Consider the following 15784-nt stretch of genomic DNA (forward strand, 5'->3'; position numbering starts at 1 on the left):
CCTGAAACATTTTTGAAATTCTGTATTTAGAATTAGGCTATAACTTTTGGGAACTTTTCAACTTGTGTCGGTCCGGACTCCGTCCCACATATCACACTGACGAACAGATGGGGCATCAACCTACTTCCAGTAAAACTAGGCCCCTAGGTCAAGCGGCAGATGGTGAGAGCATGCACTAATAAAAGAGCAAAACAAATTACGGTAACTTGAGAAAATGTCAGAATGAGGTTCACTGGCTCGCTGTCTGATGGCTATACTTGTCACTTGGTAGCTCGTCCCATCTTCCTGTAATGAGACAGTGACTTGAAATCCTGCATCATGGTATCTTGAATTTCTCTGTGCATGTCATCAGCTGTCTGTGTGCTTACAGTTAAATTACTTTGGATATAGTTCATCCAATACATTTCTTTTGATTATGTTGTCAGTCATTCTAGTGTCCAGTGATAAGACTGTATCACTGGAACATGACAGCCTCACAAAAACACTGTTACTGTTTACTGTCAGTCTCCAGTGTAAAACCTGTCATTCAAGGTCTGTACGGCCACCTTTGGGAGTCTTCAGCAACTGTTATGGAGGACTCAAATGAGGTAATTATAACTCCTAAAGGAAAGCAGGAAGCTGGGAAGGTTAGGAGCAGGAAAACATTGCCCCATGCTATCCCATGCAGTGGGCAGAAGGCAGCACCCTGAACAGGGGCTTGGGTACAAAATCAGAATGTTAATGTTAGACTGTGTGCACTACTGTTAGGGTAATAGGCCTACTAGTTTTGCAGTAGCCAGCTGTAGTAGCATGCTGACATAAGGCGTTGGGTCTGACCACATGAGACGGTAATACTGAAGCTGGGTTCAGTAATGTTACAGTGAACATGTGGTTGGGTAGAGTATGCTATTGTCATACAAAAGCTTAAACAAGTGCTAAACAAGTCCTTTCAAACATTTCTATGGTTTGGTTATATTATTACTACAGCTAAGGCAGGATATAGAATGGTGATGGTGATTTTGAGAGGAATGCTTTCATAGGCTACTGGCTCAGTGTAGGCCTGTGTAAACAACCTATATTTGCATCTCTCACACTTCCCTCCATGTTGCCTTTGAGAATATCGACCTCTGCTGATCTGCGAGTGCCATTGCACTGCTTTCATTTATGTAGCTACATAATCAATCAGACAGACGGAGTGAACGGAACTGAAACATTTTCATCAGTAGCCTTTGGATAAAAATCATGAGGTTTCTGCAAAATTGTAGAAAAAGTCTATGAAGTGGAAAACTTTCCATCATTGTCAAAATACAAAATGGATTAAAGGCTAGCAGAGGTGAATGTCCAGTTATTTGATTTAGATATTTAGGTGCTACTATTATTGTCATCATTAGAAAGTTTTACAGGAAAAATATCTCATTCTTAATGTAAGCAACTGACAATTTTTGTTTATTGAGAGATGCTGTTTAGAACAGCCACAGGAGAGAAGATAGAAGAGACAACAACAACAACAACAACAACAACAACAACAACAACAACAACAACAACAACAACAACAACAACAACAACAACAACAACCACTGGTCATAAATAGCATTCTTGTTGGCTGCTAAATACAATTTTACTTTTCTTCAGAGTTCACAATTTCCAATTTCCTTCAAACGAAGAAAATGTAGGGGGGGGGGGGGGGGCGTTTTTTGTTTGTTTGTTTGTTTGTTTGTTTGTTTGTTTGTTTTTAGCTTTATTTTATTTAATTTCTTTCATAGACTGATGTAGGAAAAATGTGATCCTGTATTGCATACTCCGGTACAGTAGGTGGCGGTATGCTCCTTAACAATTGGATTGCAATCTGCCAAAAAACGCGAAGAAGAAGAAGAAGAAGTAGGAGAAAAACGACAACAAAAGTTAGCAGCAAGCTAGGCAGCAAGCTAACGTTTGGCAACACAGCACAAAGCGTTTGTTTTAAAACGAAGATAATTAGTATAGCGATTCAAACTTGTCAACTGTGTATGATATAATGTAGAGGTGTTCCAGAGAGGTAATTTATTATCCTGTCACCGAGATGTTTTAGGTCGCTACCGTCTGCTAATTTCGTAAACACTAGCCAACGTTAATCCCTTCTTCGCGTTCTTGTGGATTCACGCTCCAGCAAGGGAAATCTATCTTGTCATTTTTACTGCCTGGCATGTGAGAAACCCGAACACTAGGGATACTAATAAGGTAACGTTATGTACGGTTGTTAGCTAACTACACCTTTAAATCCCCCTTTGTTTACTCTATTTTCGAGGCCCGTGTGAGCTTGATTTCCATGCTAGGGCCAGAATAACCTGTTTTGCATAGACAATGAACAGCTATTGAGAATATCAACTAACGCTAATGGGATGATTAGGCAATATTATCTGCTTATTTATTTAGTGAGATATGAATCTTATCAACAAAAAGAAGTCTCTGATGTTACCAGGTCAGAGTTAAAGTGATAAGCCGTCTGGACTAACATTGGGAAACGAAATAAATAGTTAGTAAAAAAATGTATAACATTGCAACATATAATCATGGGGCAATGTAGCATTATTGCTTTCTGAAGCAAAGGTGCAATGTCGATTAAACATAAGCAAAGTCCATGAGCCAGAAGAGATCCCCAAGCATGGAAGTCACCTCCACGCGGATCTAATGCATCAAAGTCGGTCTCCATGAGCCAGGACAGATCCCCTGGCTTGGAGATCACGTCTACCCAGACAATTGTATCATTTTTAAACAGTTACGTTTCCGTATAAATCATTACAATATGCTCCCGGAAGGTGGGGATGCAATTCTCGGCGGGGGTGCAAAACTCGACATGACACCGGCTCGCCAGAGCATGCACTTATCTGTTGCAACTTGCAATCGCCCTCTGAGTGAAATCGGCTATGCTGTAACCATACTGCACTGACTTTATTTTAGTTATCAACTACAGTTAGAAGTTACAGGAAAATAAACTGTACTCTATTTACAGAAACATTACAGTAGGTCATCCTAATGGGAATTGTGATTATGTTTTTGCAACTTTCAGAATCAAATTGACAAATTTAAAAGTTGACAATGAGACTTATAAACTGTTATTCAAACATGTTTGTTACTAGCGTTAATCTTCAGAAATTATAGCTAAAATATGCATTATATTATACCAAAACCTTAATCTGATTTATCCAGGAGGATATAGGGAGGTAGTTTCATTAACTTGTTTGTAAAGGAAGCATTGTGCATTCCTTTATAACTGGGAACTGGTCATCTTACGACTTCAAAGGTCTTGAGCTGGGACGGTGACGTCACCAGAGCTGGTATTTCCCATTCCAAACTCGTAGGAGCCTCAGCAGCCCCAACCTCAAAAATCCAAGATGGCTGCGCCGCGCAACAACAGTAGTTATAATCGTAGTAATGTTGTTTAGCACTTCTGTTTTGTTTGTGTCTCATTAAATCAGCTGTACACACAGCACTGCCTAACTTCTATCTGTGTGGACATGAGGCTGCAGTGTTTGTATGCGCGAAATGCAATGTTATCAACTGTTATTGCTAACAATGGCTAGCTTGGCTAGCGACTGGATCTGACCAATGAACAGTGAACTTACCAGCTCAAGTTTTCTGCAAATGGAACGCTAACAAAACGGATGTGACACCATTTAGCCTCCACATCCCAGTTATTTTGCGATTAAGGAACGCACAAATATTTTCAGGTGATGGGCTATATCCTGCTTTTAATGTTGCTGCTCATTGGCTCTCCTGAGCTCCTTTCACATGATGGGACGTTCTGTTGTACAAACCTACTGAACTAACTTCAACTAACTAATTTAACTATACTAGTGTTTCTGCATTCCAGTTGCACTGGGAATTAGTAATCTCCCAGTTCAAAGGTCGAGAACGCCCTTGTGACGTCACCTGAACTGGGATTTCCTATTTTGATACTCAGGGGAACGTTACCAACCACATCCTCAAAATCTAAGATGGCACACCCCACAGAAATAGTAGTGAATGCTGTAGTAATACACTATTTATTAGCACTTCTGTCTTATTTGGGTTGCATTAAATCATTAGTCGTACACACAGTACTCTCTAAGTTAGTAACTTCTATCTATGTGGCTACCGTGTTTGTATGCACAAAACCACGTAGTGCATTATCAACAGTTATTGCTAACGATAGCTAGCCTCGATAGATCTAACCCTGGCTGTTTTTCCGACTGTTTTACTGCAATGCAGTCAACTCGGGTGCAATCTGGGAACCCAGAGTCTATTTTGGCACGTAAATAGACTCTGGGACAGCCGTACCCTTTTTTATGCTTCCTGTACAGCGCATATCTTCTGCCCGGGAGTCGGGACTTTCACTTCCGCGCAGCGGTGCTTTAAAAAAAACATACATTGCGTCACTTTTATTTTGAATGCTAAACGTCAAAATTCGTATATATTCACTAGCGTTCGGGACCAGAATTTGTCGGTACAACAACAGAGCGGCACTGTGCGGAGGCGGAAGTCCCGGGCGGAAGATTCGCGCTGTACAGGAAGCCTAAAAAAAAGTCACGGCTGTCCCAGAGTCTATTTACGTGCCAAAATTGACTGGGTTCCCAAATTGACTCGGGTGTGACATCGCTCGGTTGGGATATTCCTAGTTCCCATTGGAACTGGAATGCAGGATGTAGCCTTTACAGCATTTCCGTTTAACAAAGCTTGTAGCAACTACTTCAGTGTTAGGCTGTTTTCACAGCTAAACCATGAACACAGAGAACAAATCTTGATGCCGTTGATGCAGACTTCCTGTTGGAAAACCAGTTTATAATCGTCCTTGGGTGCAAATCCATGTGGATTTATTTTACTGCATACCTTGTCTATTTGCATCAGGATGTTATTGCTGCCAAATGTATATACTGAGCAAGGGAAATCTATCTTGTCATTTTTACTGCCTGGCATGTGAGAAACCCGAACACTAGGGATACTAATAAGGTAACGTTATGTACGGTTGTTAGCTAACTACACCTTTAAATCCCCCTTTGTTTACTCATTATTTTCCAGGCCCATGTGAGCTTGATTTCCATGCTAGGGCCAGAATAACCTGTTTTGCATAGACAATGAACAGCTATTGAGAATATCAACTAATGGGATGATTAGCCAATATTATCTGCTTATTTATTTAGTGAGATATGAATCTTATCAACAAAAAGAAGTCTCTGATGTTACCAGGTCAGAGTTAAAGTGATAAGCCGTCTGGACTAACATTGGGAAACGAAATAAATAGTTAGTAAAATGTATAACATTGCAACATATAATCACGGGACAATGTAGCATTATTGCTTTCTGAAACAAAGGTGCAATGTCGATTAAACATAAGTAAAGACCGGCTCACCAGAGCCGATCTGGGTGCAAATCCATGTGGATTTATTTTACTGCATACCTTGTCTATTTGCGTCGGGATGTTATTGCTGCCAAATTTATATACTGAGGGTGCAAGATGAACTTCAGATTGAGAAACCGGAAGAGTCAGGAAAAATGCCCAGTCTTGTCTGGGGTGTGTAATTTATTTTGTCTTATCTTTTCCCACAGTTCATTGTAATCATCAGTGAACCAGGATGATACGCATGGGTGTGTGGTGCATGGGAGCTCGATTGAGCGTCCTTGCCCTGGCCTTGTGCTGCACACTGGCACCCTCACCCACGCACGCCTATATCTACGCTGTGAGTAATCCTGGGGCTTCATGCTTTAGCTTTGATGTGACTCCTTCAATTATCCAGAAATTGCCATGGTATAACTTTTACTCTCCCCCCCCCCATCCATATTGTAATTGCCCCACCCCCAGCACTACAGCAATATGACCTCCATGTTATTTGAGGATCTGCCTGCCTTTTTTGGATCCACACTACCCAAGGTTGGACTAATGGTGAGAGTGGAGACATGGAGAGGGGAATCATACAGAAAAACATAGGTTGTGATCCTCCATAATAGTAACGTTTTTGTCTTTGTGTCCACAAGGGCATATTGGTGGAGTCACGTCCAGTTAATGGCTGTACAGCAATAGAACCCCCCCCTGCACTGCCACCACCCAGTGATGCTAACATCACCAAATTCATAGCTCTCATCAGACGCTATGATTGTAATTTCGATATAAAGGTCAGTGATCATTGTGATGTCGTCTATTTGAATGACATTTAATACTTTGTATTGTTTGTGAAACAAACTGGGCTAATGCGAGGGGTTGGTTTACAGGTGCTGCATGCACAGCAAGCTGGATTCAGCGCCGCCATCGTTCACAACATGTATTCTGACAATCTGCTCAGTATGAACTACAGCAATGGTGAATATTCTTTCTAAAATGAATTTACCCATTCAAAACATTTTACGGTAAAATGGCCTAAATAATATGATGGCCACTACCATAAACTTTCTATCTAAAGATTAGCTCTTCAGTGTTCTTCTGTTTTGATCTTTGCACAGGCACCATTGCTGACGAGATTGAGATCCCCTCAGTATTCACCAGCTACTACGCCTCCGAAATTCTCAGGAGCTTCATCATTCCAGAACAAGGGTAAGTAGTAAGTAAACACACACACACAGGGCCAGAAAGTAACTTTTTGACTCACTGGCCAAGCATATTTTTTACCGGCCAAAATAATAAATCACATTTTTGTGTCTCTCTCACACTCACTCACACACACACACACACCAGAGCATGTGAGCAGAGTGGATCGGTGATAATTACCGCTTCTCGCTCATGGAGCGGCCCTTTCCACCCGCTCCAGCGCTCACGGCCGCTCCGCTCCAGACCGTTCCCCGCTCGATACAGATTTCACCTTCTCCCACTCACCGCTCCGCTCAAAAGAATAAAAAAGATAAAAAGGCCAGGGCATTTTAATTTGTGTTTAAACGCCTGGGCAATGGGCAGTGCTCACTACAAATAACATGAGCTCAGCAGAATCGGCTGCATGTTCGTTGTCACACCCGGCCGCAGCCCTTAAAGCAATAGCCTAATAGCGTATATGTGTCTTTATGTGTGGCTTGTGCGCCAAGGGGAAAATGACGAATGCTGGCAGAAAAAAATAGATACAATTCGCTCATGAATTATCAGACTAAATTGGTTGGATTCGATGTATATAGATTATTGTACAACAGGTAATTCCGGCCGAGCAATTTGATTGGACAAGAGGGATCCTACCAGTGCCGATATTTCATGATAACGCACTGGCGCTTCACTGTGTGTAGATCACTCCGCTTCACAGCTGCTCTAATCAACAAAACGCTTCACAGCTGTAGAGTAGACAGTAGTAAAGTAGACAGCCTGCAGTTAATTAGGCTGATTAGGCTAGATTTTCGGCAAAGCAGAAAGCTGAGGGGACTATTTTTTTTTGGCGGAGGAATAAATAGAGAAATCATATATTTTCTCCGCTTTTTGTCATTTTTTTAATCCACTTTGTTTAATAGAGCTGTTGTATAAAAGCAATATCACACTCGAGGCCGTGCTGTTGTTGTCTAATATCGGCACTGCTGTGATTATCTTCGGCACTTGGCCTGCGGCCTCGTACCTACGACTGAATCACAGCAGTGCCGATATTAGCCAACAACAGCACTCCCTCTCGTGTGATATTTAAGCAATATCACATGAGAGGGAGTGCGGTTGTTGGCTAATATTGGCACTGCTGTGATTATCTTCGGCACTCGGCCTGCGGCCTCGTACCTATGACCGAATCACAGCAGTGCCGATATTAGCCAACAACAGCACTCCCTCTCGTGTGATATTTAAGCAATATCACATGAGAGGGAGTGCGGTTGTTGGCTAATATCGGCACTGCTGTGATTCGGTCGTAGGTACGAGGCCGCAAGCCGAGTGCCGAAGATAATCACAGCAGTGCCAATATTAGACAACAACAGCACGGCCTCGAGTGTGATATTGCTTTTATACAACAGCTCTATTAAACAAAGCGGATTAAAAAATGACAAAAAGCTGAGAAAATAGATGATTTCTGTATTTATTCCTCCGCCAACAAAAATAGTCCCTCAGCTTTCTGCTTTGCTGAAAATGTAGCCTAATCAGCCTAATTAACTGCAGGCTGTCTACTTTACTACTGTCTACTCTACAGCTGTGAAGCGTTTTGTTGATTAGGGCAGCTGTGAAGCGGAGTGATCTACACACAGTGAAGCGCCAGTGCGTTATCATGAAATAACGACACTCGTAGGATCCCTCTTGTCCAATCAAATTGCTCGGCCGGAACTACCTGTTGTATAATGCTTAAATAGAAACTAATGAAAAAAAGCTGATAAATAAAATGTGTGCTGGTGCAACGTAATTCAACTTCTTCGAGCGGCATCACTCAGCGTGGCTCTCAGTACGCTGCGTAATTACGCACGCAGCAGCCCCGCTGCGGAGATGCAGGAGCGCGAGGCAGAAAAGTATATAAGTATACCGCTTATTACATGTTCAATAATAGCCCGAGGGGCATCAGGCTATTATTGAACGTTTTTATTACATGAATAAACAAACATTCTGTCTGTCTTGAGTGAGGGTCCATGAGTCTCTTCCTTCTCATCTCGCAGCAGCTGGCAAGAAGATAGTGGGCATGCACATGCCCACGCACCGATGCATTCTGGTTCGAACATGTTGTGATCGAAACTGGAGCGGGACTGAGCGGGTGATCGGTGCAACTCCAACTTTCGCTCCGGTACCACTCTGGTCCCCGCTCACCGCTCAAGCCAAAATCCCCGCGCTCGCTCCCCGCTCCCTCCGCTCACATGCTCTGACACACACACACACACACACGATGGAGCCGGATTTTTATTAGGTGATTGCCCTAATTACCATCCACTCAAAGTCAGTAAAGGGTCTTGCCTTCTTGCCAATGGCGTGTACAGTCCTAAACATCTTCATCTTCATGGTAGTCTGCTCTGACATCGCTAGTACAGTGCAGCCACAGATGGTCTTGGGAGGAGAGACTCCAATTGAGACCGGGACACAGACATGCAGCCAAAGTGACACTTGCTCTGTTCATGGTCACGAATGGTTTCCAGCTTCATTGAGTTACTAACGATGACAAACGCGTTGTTTCTGTTTTTCTCTTTGGCGACAAACTCATCAATACAGCCCCAGCATGATACTGTAGCCAGTCTTATATATATGTATATATGTGTGTATGTATGTATATATATATATATATATATATATATATATATCATCACTGATGATATATATATATATATATATATATATATATATATGCCTCTTATGACTCTTGGCTGTGTGGGGTTGTACCCTACGGTCAGTCCTTAAGTATGCACAATGTAAGTTTTACTAACTTTTTATTGGTGGGGTGGTGCCCCATGGTCAGTCCCTGTGTATGCACAAGTTAGGTTTCCACAAATATTGTTTGTTGGCAAACTTATATGATGACGACCTAATGATGGACCTGTTTTTAGCTTTAAAATGTTGTTATTTATATACATGTCCTGTTTTGTACCTTTTGGCCTTTGGCTGCAATAAAGTTTGATTGATTGATTGATATATATATACTGTATATAGGTGACAAAATGACAGGAAGTGAGTTGAAGTTGGGCCGTCTTGCTTGAATCCCATCGTCTTTGGCTGCATGTTGTTACAGCCTTGCATGGCTGTGCAATAAATCAGTAAATAAATAAAGCCAGTAATCATGCGACTGACTCAACTATATTACACCTCAAGTTTGGGCCTTTAAGAACTACAATCCCAAAGAGGAAACAGAATTAGACAGTATTAATATCGCTCATGTACATGTGATGTTATGCTGACTTTGAGGTGCAAGGGGTGCATTTGTGTGACCGTGTCATGATCCAGATGCTAAACTGTCTTTTTTTGGTGCACAGGGCCTATGTGATTCTCAAGCCAGAGTTTGCTTTCCCACTCTCATACTATCTCATTCCTTTCACTGGAGTGGTTGGCATGATCATTCTTGTGATGGTTGTCATCTTGGTAAGTTTATATTGTGTAACATTTATTCTAACTGCAAGTATCAGACACACTAGGAAATTGAAAAACAAATTGATTCTTGCATGGTGAGTGTCAATGTCATTGTCACAACAATATCATTATCTATTGATTTCTGGTTTTGTTTTGGTTCAGATTGTACGTTGTGTACAGTACAGAAAAAGGCTGAGGAAAAATCGCTTGTCCAAGGATCAACTGAAGCGGATTCCAATCCACAAGTTTAGGAAAGGTAACTTTATTGGTGTTTGTTTTGTAATGTTTCTAAGGCAATTTCCAAAGAATTTAGACATTCGCCCCAGTTTTCACTGTTTAATCATCTATCACACTGAAAAAAAGAAAAAAAAAAAGATCTGTCGGCACTGCAGTGTACTGAATGTCACAACCACGTTGTAAAACAGTTGTTAGTGTTATCTTCAGGAATGTTGAGAAACAAGTATGCTGAGTTTCATAATCTGGTTTTCCTATCCTGTTTCTTCTTGTGAATTTTAACTCTTGAGTTCATTGATCATTTTTGGTGTTAAGTTTAAGGTATACTAAAGCAGGACTTTCTATTTACTAATTTGGTGTATCGTATCAATGTATAGCTCCACACAGAATTGGTTTAAAATGATAGAAAATATGAGTATGCAAGGTTGTTTTGGGTATATTTGGATATTATTTTAAAATATGAGAACTATTATGGAATATATCCTAATGTAGTGTGTAAAGCTAAAACATTCTCCAAGTCCAATCAGTTTCTCATTTTCAGTGGAACATTTTGCTTTGGGAAAGAATTCTTACACTCAGATGGAGATTGTCAGTTATAGACCCCGGAAATACCTTTTTCACAGGAGCCATTTTGTGTCTCAAAGGCGAGGTAAACACAGGTGCAACCAAAACATTAATGAAGGCACTGGAACACCTAATTGGAATAGAAGTTGGAAACCATCATTAATGTTTTGGTTACACCTGTGTTTACCCTGCCTTTGAGACACAAAATGGCTGCTGTGAAAAGAGTTTGATTGATTAAAGTTGGTGACTTTCTCCTCTCTCAGGTGATGACTATGATGTGTGTGCAATCTGTCTGGATGAGTATGAAGAAGGAGACAAGCTGCGGGTTCTACCTTGTTCACATGGTAATCATACTATTTTATATGTTGGTATGATGTGAATTATGAAAAGTACAGTATGTGAACATGTTTAATGTCTAGATCTATAAATGTAAACCTTTCCCAAGGTAAATCTGGAAAACATTAGTCTCAGTAGATGAGGCTCCCTCACAGTCCTCTCACTTCATTTTGTTGTGGATATGATGTACGTGTAGCTAAATAATTTATTTGGATTGGCTTCTGTAATAAACTGGTCTGGGAGATTTATTCATGTAACATAGTAAGGTAAAGTTACACAGAGAAACTTGACCGTTCTGTCTCAAACAAAAAGATCTGTAATATCTGAGGGGGGACTTTTCCTTTTAAGGTCCTGGATGTATCCCATACTTGGATTTCATTTCTAGTGGTAAATCCACAGATAATATAGCATCAGCTGGTATCCAGCCTCAATGAATCCTTCATTGGGGTCTGGACACACACAAGCCTATTAGTCACTGATCCGGTGACGTATTTTTCAGCCCCAACTGATTGGTTGCTGTCTGGTCTCTCAATCATCGAACTCTTTGACCAAAAACAGTAGCAAAGCAGGATGACTTTGACAATTCTGTGCCAAAGAACTTAAATTGATAAGAACTGAAGGCTAATAGATTCTTCCACTGCAACCACATGGCAGGAGTGCTGTTGTCAAAAAAGCACAATAGCTTCATCTCTTGCCTTCAATATTCTTTGTCTGCTGCAACCACCGTAAAAACATTAACTTTAGCTGCAAGCCGCAAGCAGCTCAACAACCGGCCAACGCATTTCAATGCTGATGGGCTTACTGGAAAAAGCTGTCAGGCAAAAACTTTGGTCACTCACAGTGGTGTTTTAAGACTGGTGAAGTGGTTACAGCAGCAGATAGTGGGCTTATCTAGCATAGCTAACAGCTAGCTAGCTGTTAACATACCACCTGTATGTTGTTGCTGCGCTCTGTAGTAATGCGTCAACTGTAGATTAGTCCCACTGCCTACCTCGACCAGCCAATCAGACATCTCAGACACTCTGTCTGAAATAATCGCCAGTGGATAGCCTTGCGTCCAGACCAGTGGTCCGGACCCATTGGAAGAGTGCCGACAGCTGCGATTCATATGGGGCTGGATACCAGGCTACATAATACATCATTTCAGCAAAAATAGTCACTTCCAAGTGCATCAGTAACCTGTGTTCATCTTACCGAAAGGTAGTATCTTGCTGTATACGAAAATAAATCCTTCGGTCATCTGAGAAACTTCCCAAAGTGTTTCAGTCAAAGGAACTTCTATAATATACCATTATATTATACCATGTCTGTTTCCACAATGTCCTTAAATCCCTCTTTCTCTTCAGCCTACCACTGCAAGTGTGTAGACCCCTGGCTCACGCAGACCAAGAAGACGTGTCCTGTGTGCAAACAGCGCGTCACCCGGCAAAACCCGGAGCAGTCGGAGTCTGAGTCTGAGGAGGACGTGACAAGACGCGGAGAGGAAGAAGGAACAGAGGGCGAAGCTGACAATGAGCGCACTCCTCTGCTTCGCCCCTCCAACCCAGGATCCCCCTCTAGCAGCCCGGGGCCCTATTCAGCCACTCCCACCACAGTAACCACTGCCCAGTGCCTGGCCTCCCCTGCCCCCTGCGACTCACCCATCCTGGGCTTTGAAGGCTACTATTCCCCCCAGGAGGAAACGGACTCAGAAAGTGACGACACGGGAGAGGACACACACCACACCAACGATGACACTGCTCAACTCATTGGTAGGGGTGCAGTTGGGGTCTGAGGGCCTAAAGTTAGCTGTCTGATAAGGTATTTCTGTCGCCAGGCGTGCAATTATCACACTACAATTTCAAGTAGTGTGGATTTGTGGTTACAAAGATTTCTCAGCTAGATATTTTAGAATATTCACCACTTTGGTTGGTTGTAACAGTATCTTTTACCCAATAATCACAGGAGGCCTGCTTGTTTGTGTTGAAGCACATGCATTTGTCAGCAAATTTAGATAAATCAAAGATTTTGATGAAGTCTATCACTCTACACCATGCATCACTCTACACCATGCACACATCTATCACTCCACACCATGCACACATACAATATATCACTCCACACCATGCACACATGCACAAACTTCTACTACACCATCTTTTAAGAGCAGGCCTCATTGGTTGAATGCATGTTGTAACAACTTCACTCCACATGACCTAACCACTGGTGTTGCACAAAATAAATGAGCCACTAGATTGTCTCAATGATAGTGCTCTAAATGTACTGTTGAAGTAGAATATGATATGAGTAGTTTAAGGCTGAGGTTAAAGGTCAGAGGCCGGTTGCACAAAGGACCTTAAGTTAAGATTTTCCTTAGAGTCAGAGTTAAGGTGTCCATACAATAGAATCAGTTGCACAAAACACCCTTAAATCTTGTGCTTACGTTTTCCTTAAAATGTTTAACCTTAAGGAGAAGATTTAAGGGTGTTTTGTGCAACCGATTTAATTTTATGGACACATTCAATCGGACCCTAGGGAAAATCTTAACTTAAAGTGCTTTGTGCAACTAGTCCCAGATTCTGTGTAGCTAAACGGAACAAATTCTGTGGTCAAGTTTGTAATGGAAACTTAAAAGCTCTCATACAGTATATTCTGTACTCTGTATGCACTATACAGCTTATGTCAGGTTAGTGCAGTTTGAGGACTATGTTGCCTCAATCATAGATTAATATTTGGAGGTTTGTTTCTTTTATGAATCACTTGCTAATGAGGATATGCCAATGGAGGGGAAATGTTTGTCTTCCTGATATTTTTTAATCGCTTCAACTTTTTATGAACATGTTTTAAAGCTGTATTTTGAGATTTCTCTGTGTAATTCCACAGTACATGACACTCATATAATCTTCTAAAGATGTTATACATTTCTGCTGCTTTTACTTTGTATCTTATTGACTGTGTTATATGGTCAGTCTGATTTTTTTTTTTTTTTAGCATTATACAGTTTGTTAAGTTGAACAAACTCAGGTATAATAGCAACATATTAAAGGTCAGTCATATGTAAATGCTTTAGTGAGAGTTAATGAGTTTGGTCTCAGAACATTTAGTTTTGTTTTGGCTCCTTGAATCAATAGAATGTAGATATATAAATACTGTGTTGATATTTTTAAAATTTTATACAGAATGTCATCGATGAAATGTTAAACCCTGGAACCCTGGACGTATTTTTTAGAGAGAGAGAAAATAGCATTTGCCTTACATTGGCCTTTATCTACATATTGAAGGGACATAATTCACACTTGTATTTTTATTTCTTCTATAGCTTGTGTTATATAGGTTAGGACATTTTGATCTTGTCCCCATGTCTCCAGATTTGTTTTATAGTGAAGAACAGGAAAGAGGAGGCTATCAGCTTAGTCCAAATGATATGTGCTACTAATGTTCACTGCAAATAGCCAACAGCAGTTCAGGCAGAATGCTTGGTTTGGACCTGGACATTTGGACATGCTAACCAGCTGTTTGTTTTTCTCATCTCTGGTACCACAACTTGTGTGAAGACTTTCTTCTGGGTGGGGTTGAATCGGTCATGCGATTTATGTAATGGGTGGTAGTACAACTGTAAATTGTATGAAGTAGTTTAAGCCAAACTGTTTCACTGTTCCAAATAAATACACTATATTGTATCTAGCTTACCATAAGTGATGATACACTGACAATTACAGTAGCTAGGTTTTGTATTTTATTCAAGCTTTGAGTAAGGTGGAGCATTCACAAAACAAATAAGTATTGTATAACATTTTCCCATACTTCTTTACCTAGACGTGACTATATTTATATGTGATCCAGATAAATGTTATTTACTTAGATTATTTAGACCTGGGATTTTTGAATGGGGGAATTGCTCAGACTGTAACCATGATAACATTCCAGCTTTATCTTTCAGTGTTTATTGACTAAAAGTTTGATTGAGACAAGTTTGGCAACAGTCTGTATCATAGAATACTGCACATACAAGCTGGGACGCTGGCTGGATGGCTATTTGCAGTATGCTTCAAATGTCTTTTGTACTGTATACTTTCTTGGTCTCCATTCTAGAATCTCAACTGTTAATTGAAACCTGAACAACTGATCCCCAAATTGCAAAATGTTAATTTTTTCCTCTAATTAGAATGTGGCTAGATGATCACACCTAAATAACAGATTTATATAGTTTCAATAAATATAATGTTCATATATACTTAATTATCAGATATAAAGCTGTTTTCAGGAACTATAGGAATTCTAAACACAATTAATCTGTGGAAACCCACATTTAAACGTGTGATTTATGATTAAATGATGCTGAAACATGCTAGTGTGGTGACTTGCGTAATTTAGGAAAATGGGGTAACACTTTATCTTACAATTAACTTATTGCAGTGTGAACCTGCAGTATAACGTTAACATACAATGTACTGTACATTGATGAGTGTACCGCAATTCAAGTACAATTTGTACAATTGGCCGTGTCTGCGGGTGGGAAGCCGGTGGGGTATGAGTCCTGGTCGCTGCACTAGTGCCTCTGGTCGATCGGGGAGCCTGTTCATAGGGGACGGGAACTGGGGTGAATAGTGTGATCACCCCATGGGCTAGCCTAGGTAAACCCAGCCACCACGTGACCTGCTCTCTCAGTTCCCAGTCACTATCGAGAACAGGTCTGAGAGCAGGTCACGTGGGGGATGGGTTTACCCAGGCTACCCATGCGCTACGTCCTGCCGG

The 15784-nt window shown here is 41.0% G+C and overlaps 1 protein-coding gene across 4 annotated transcripts; it reads left to right on the forward strand.

Moving 5' to 3' along the window:
- Positions 1–1860: 1860 nt before the first annotated feature.
- rnf167 (ring finger protein 167) lies at positions 1861–15321 on the forward strand. 4 transcript variants are annotated; one of them, XM_083636314.1, is made up of 10 exons: positions 1861–1880; positions 5542–5672; positions 5795–5875; positions 5968–6105; positions 6202–6289; positions 6430–6520; positions 9823–9928; positions 10079–10172; positions 10978–11058; positions 12397–15321. In XM_083636314.1, exons 2-10 carry the CDS (start codon positions 5568–5570, stop codon positions 12822–12824), a joined length of 1212 nt encoding a protein of 403 aa, XP_083492440.1. In that variant the 5' UTR covers positions 1861–1880; positions 5542–5567; the 3' UTR covers positions 12825–15321. The 4 variants fall into 4 exon arrangements, with proteins under 4 accessions (XP_083492440.1, XP_083492437.1, XP_083492439.1 ...); XM_083636311.1 differs by having other exon boundaries at positions 1870–2196; XM_083636313.1 differs by having other exon boundaries at positions 1870–2014.
- Positions 15322–15784: the final 463 nt, after the last annotated feature.

The sequence above is a fragment of the Poromitra crassiceps genome (assembly GCF_964638095.1).
Source record: "Poromitra crassiceps genome assembly, chromosome: 1".
Classification (NCBI taxonomy): domain Eukaryota; kingdom Metazoa; phylum Chordata; class Actinopteri; order Beryciformes; family Melamphaidae; genus Poromitra; species Poromitra crassiceps.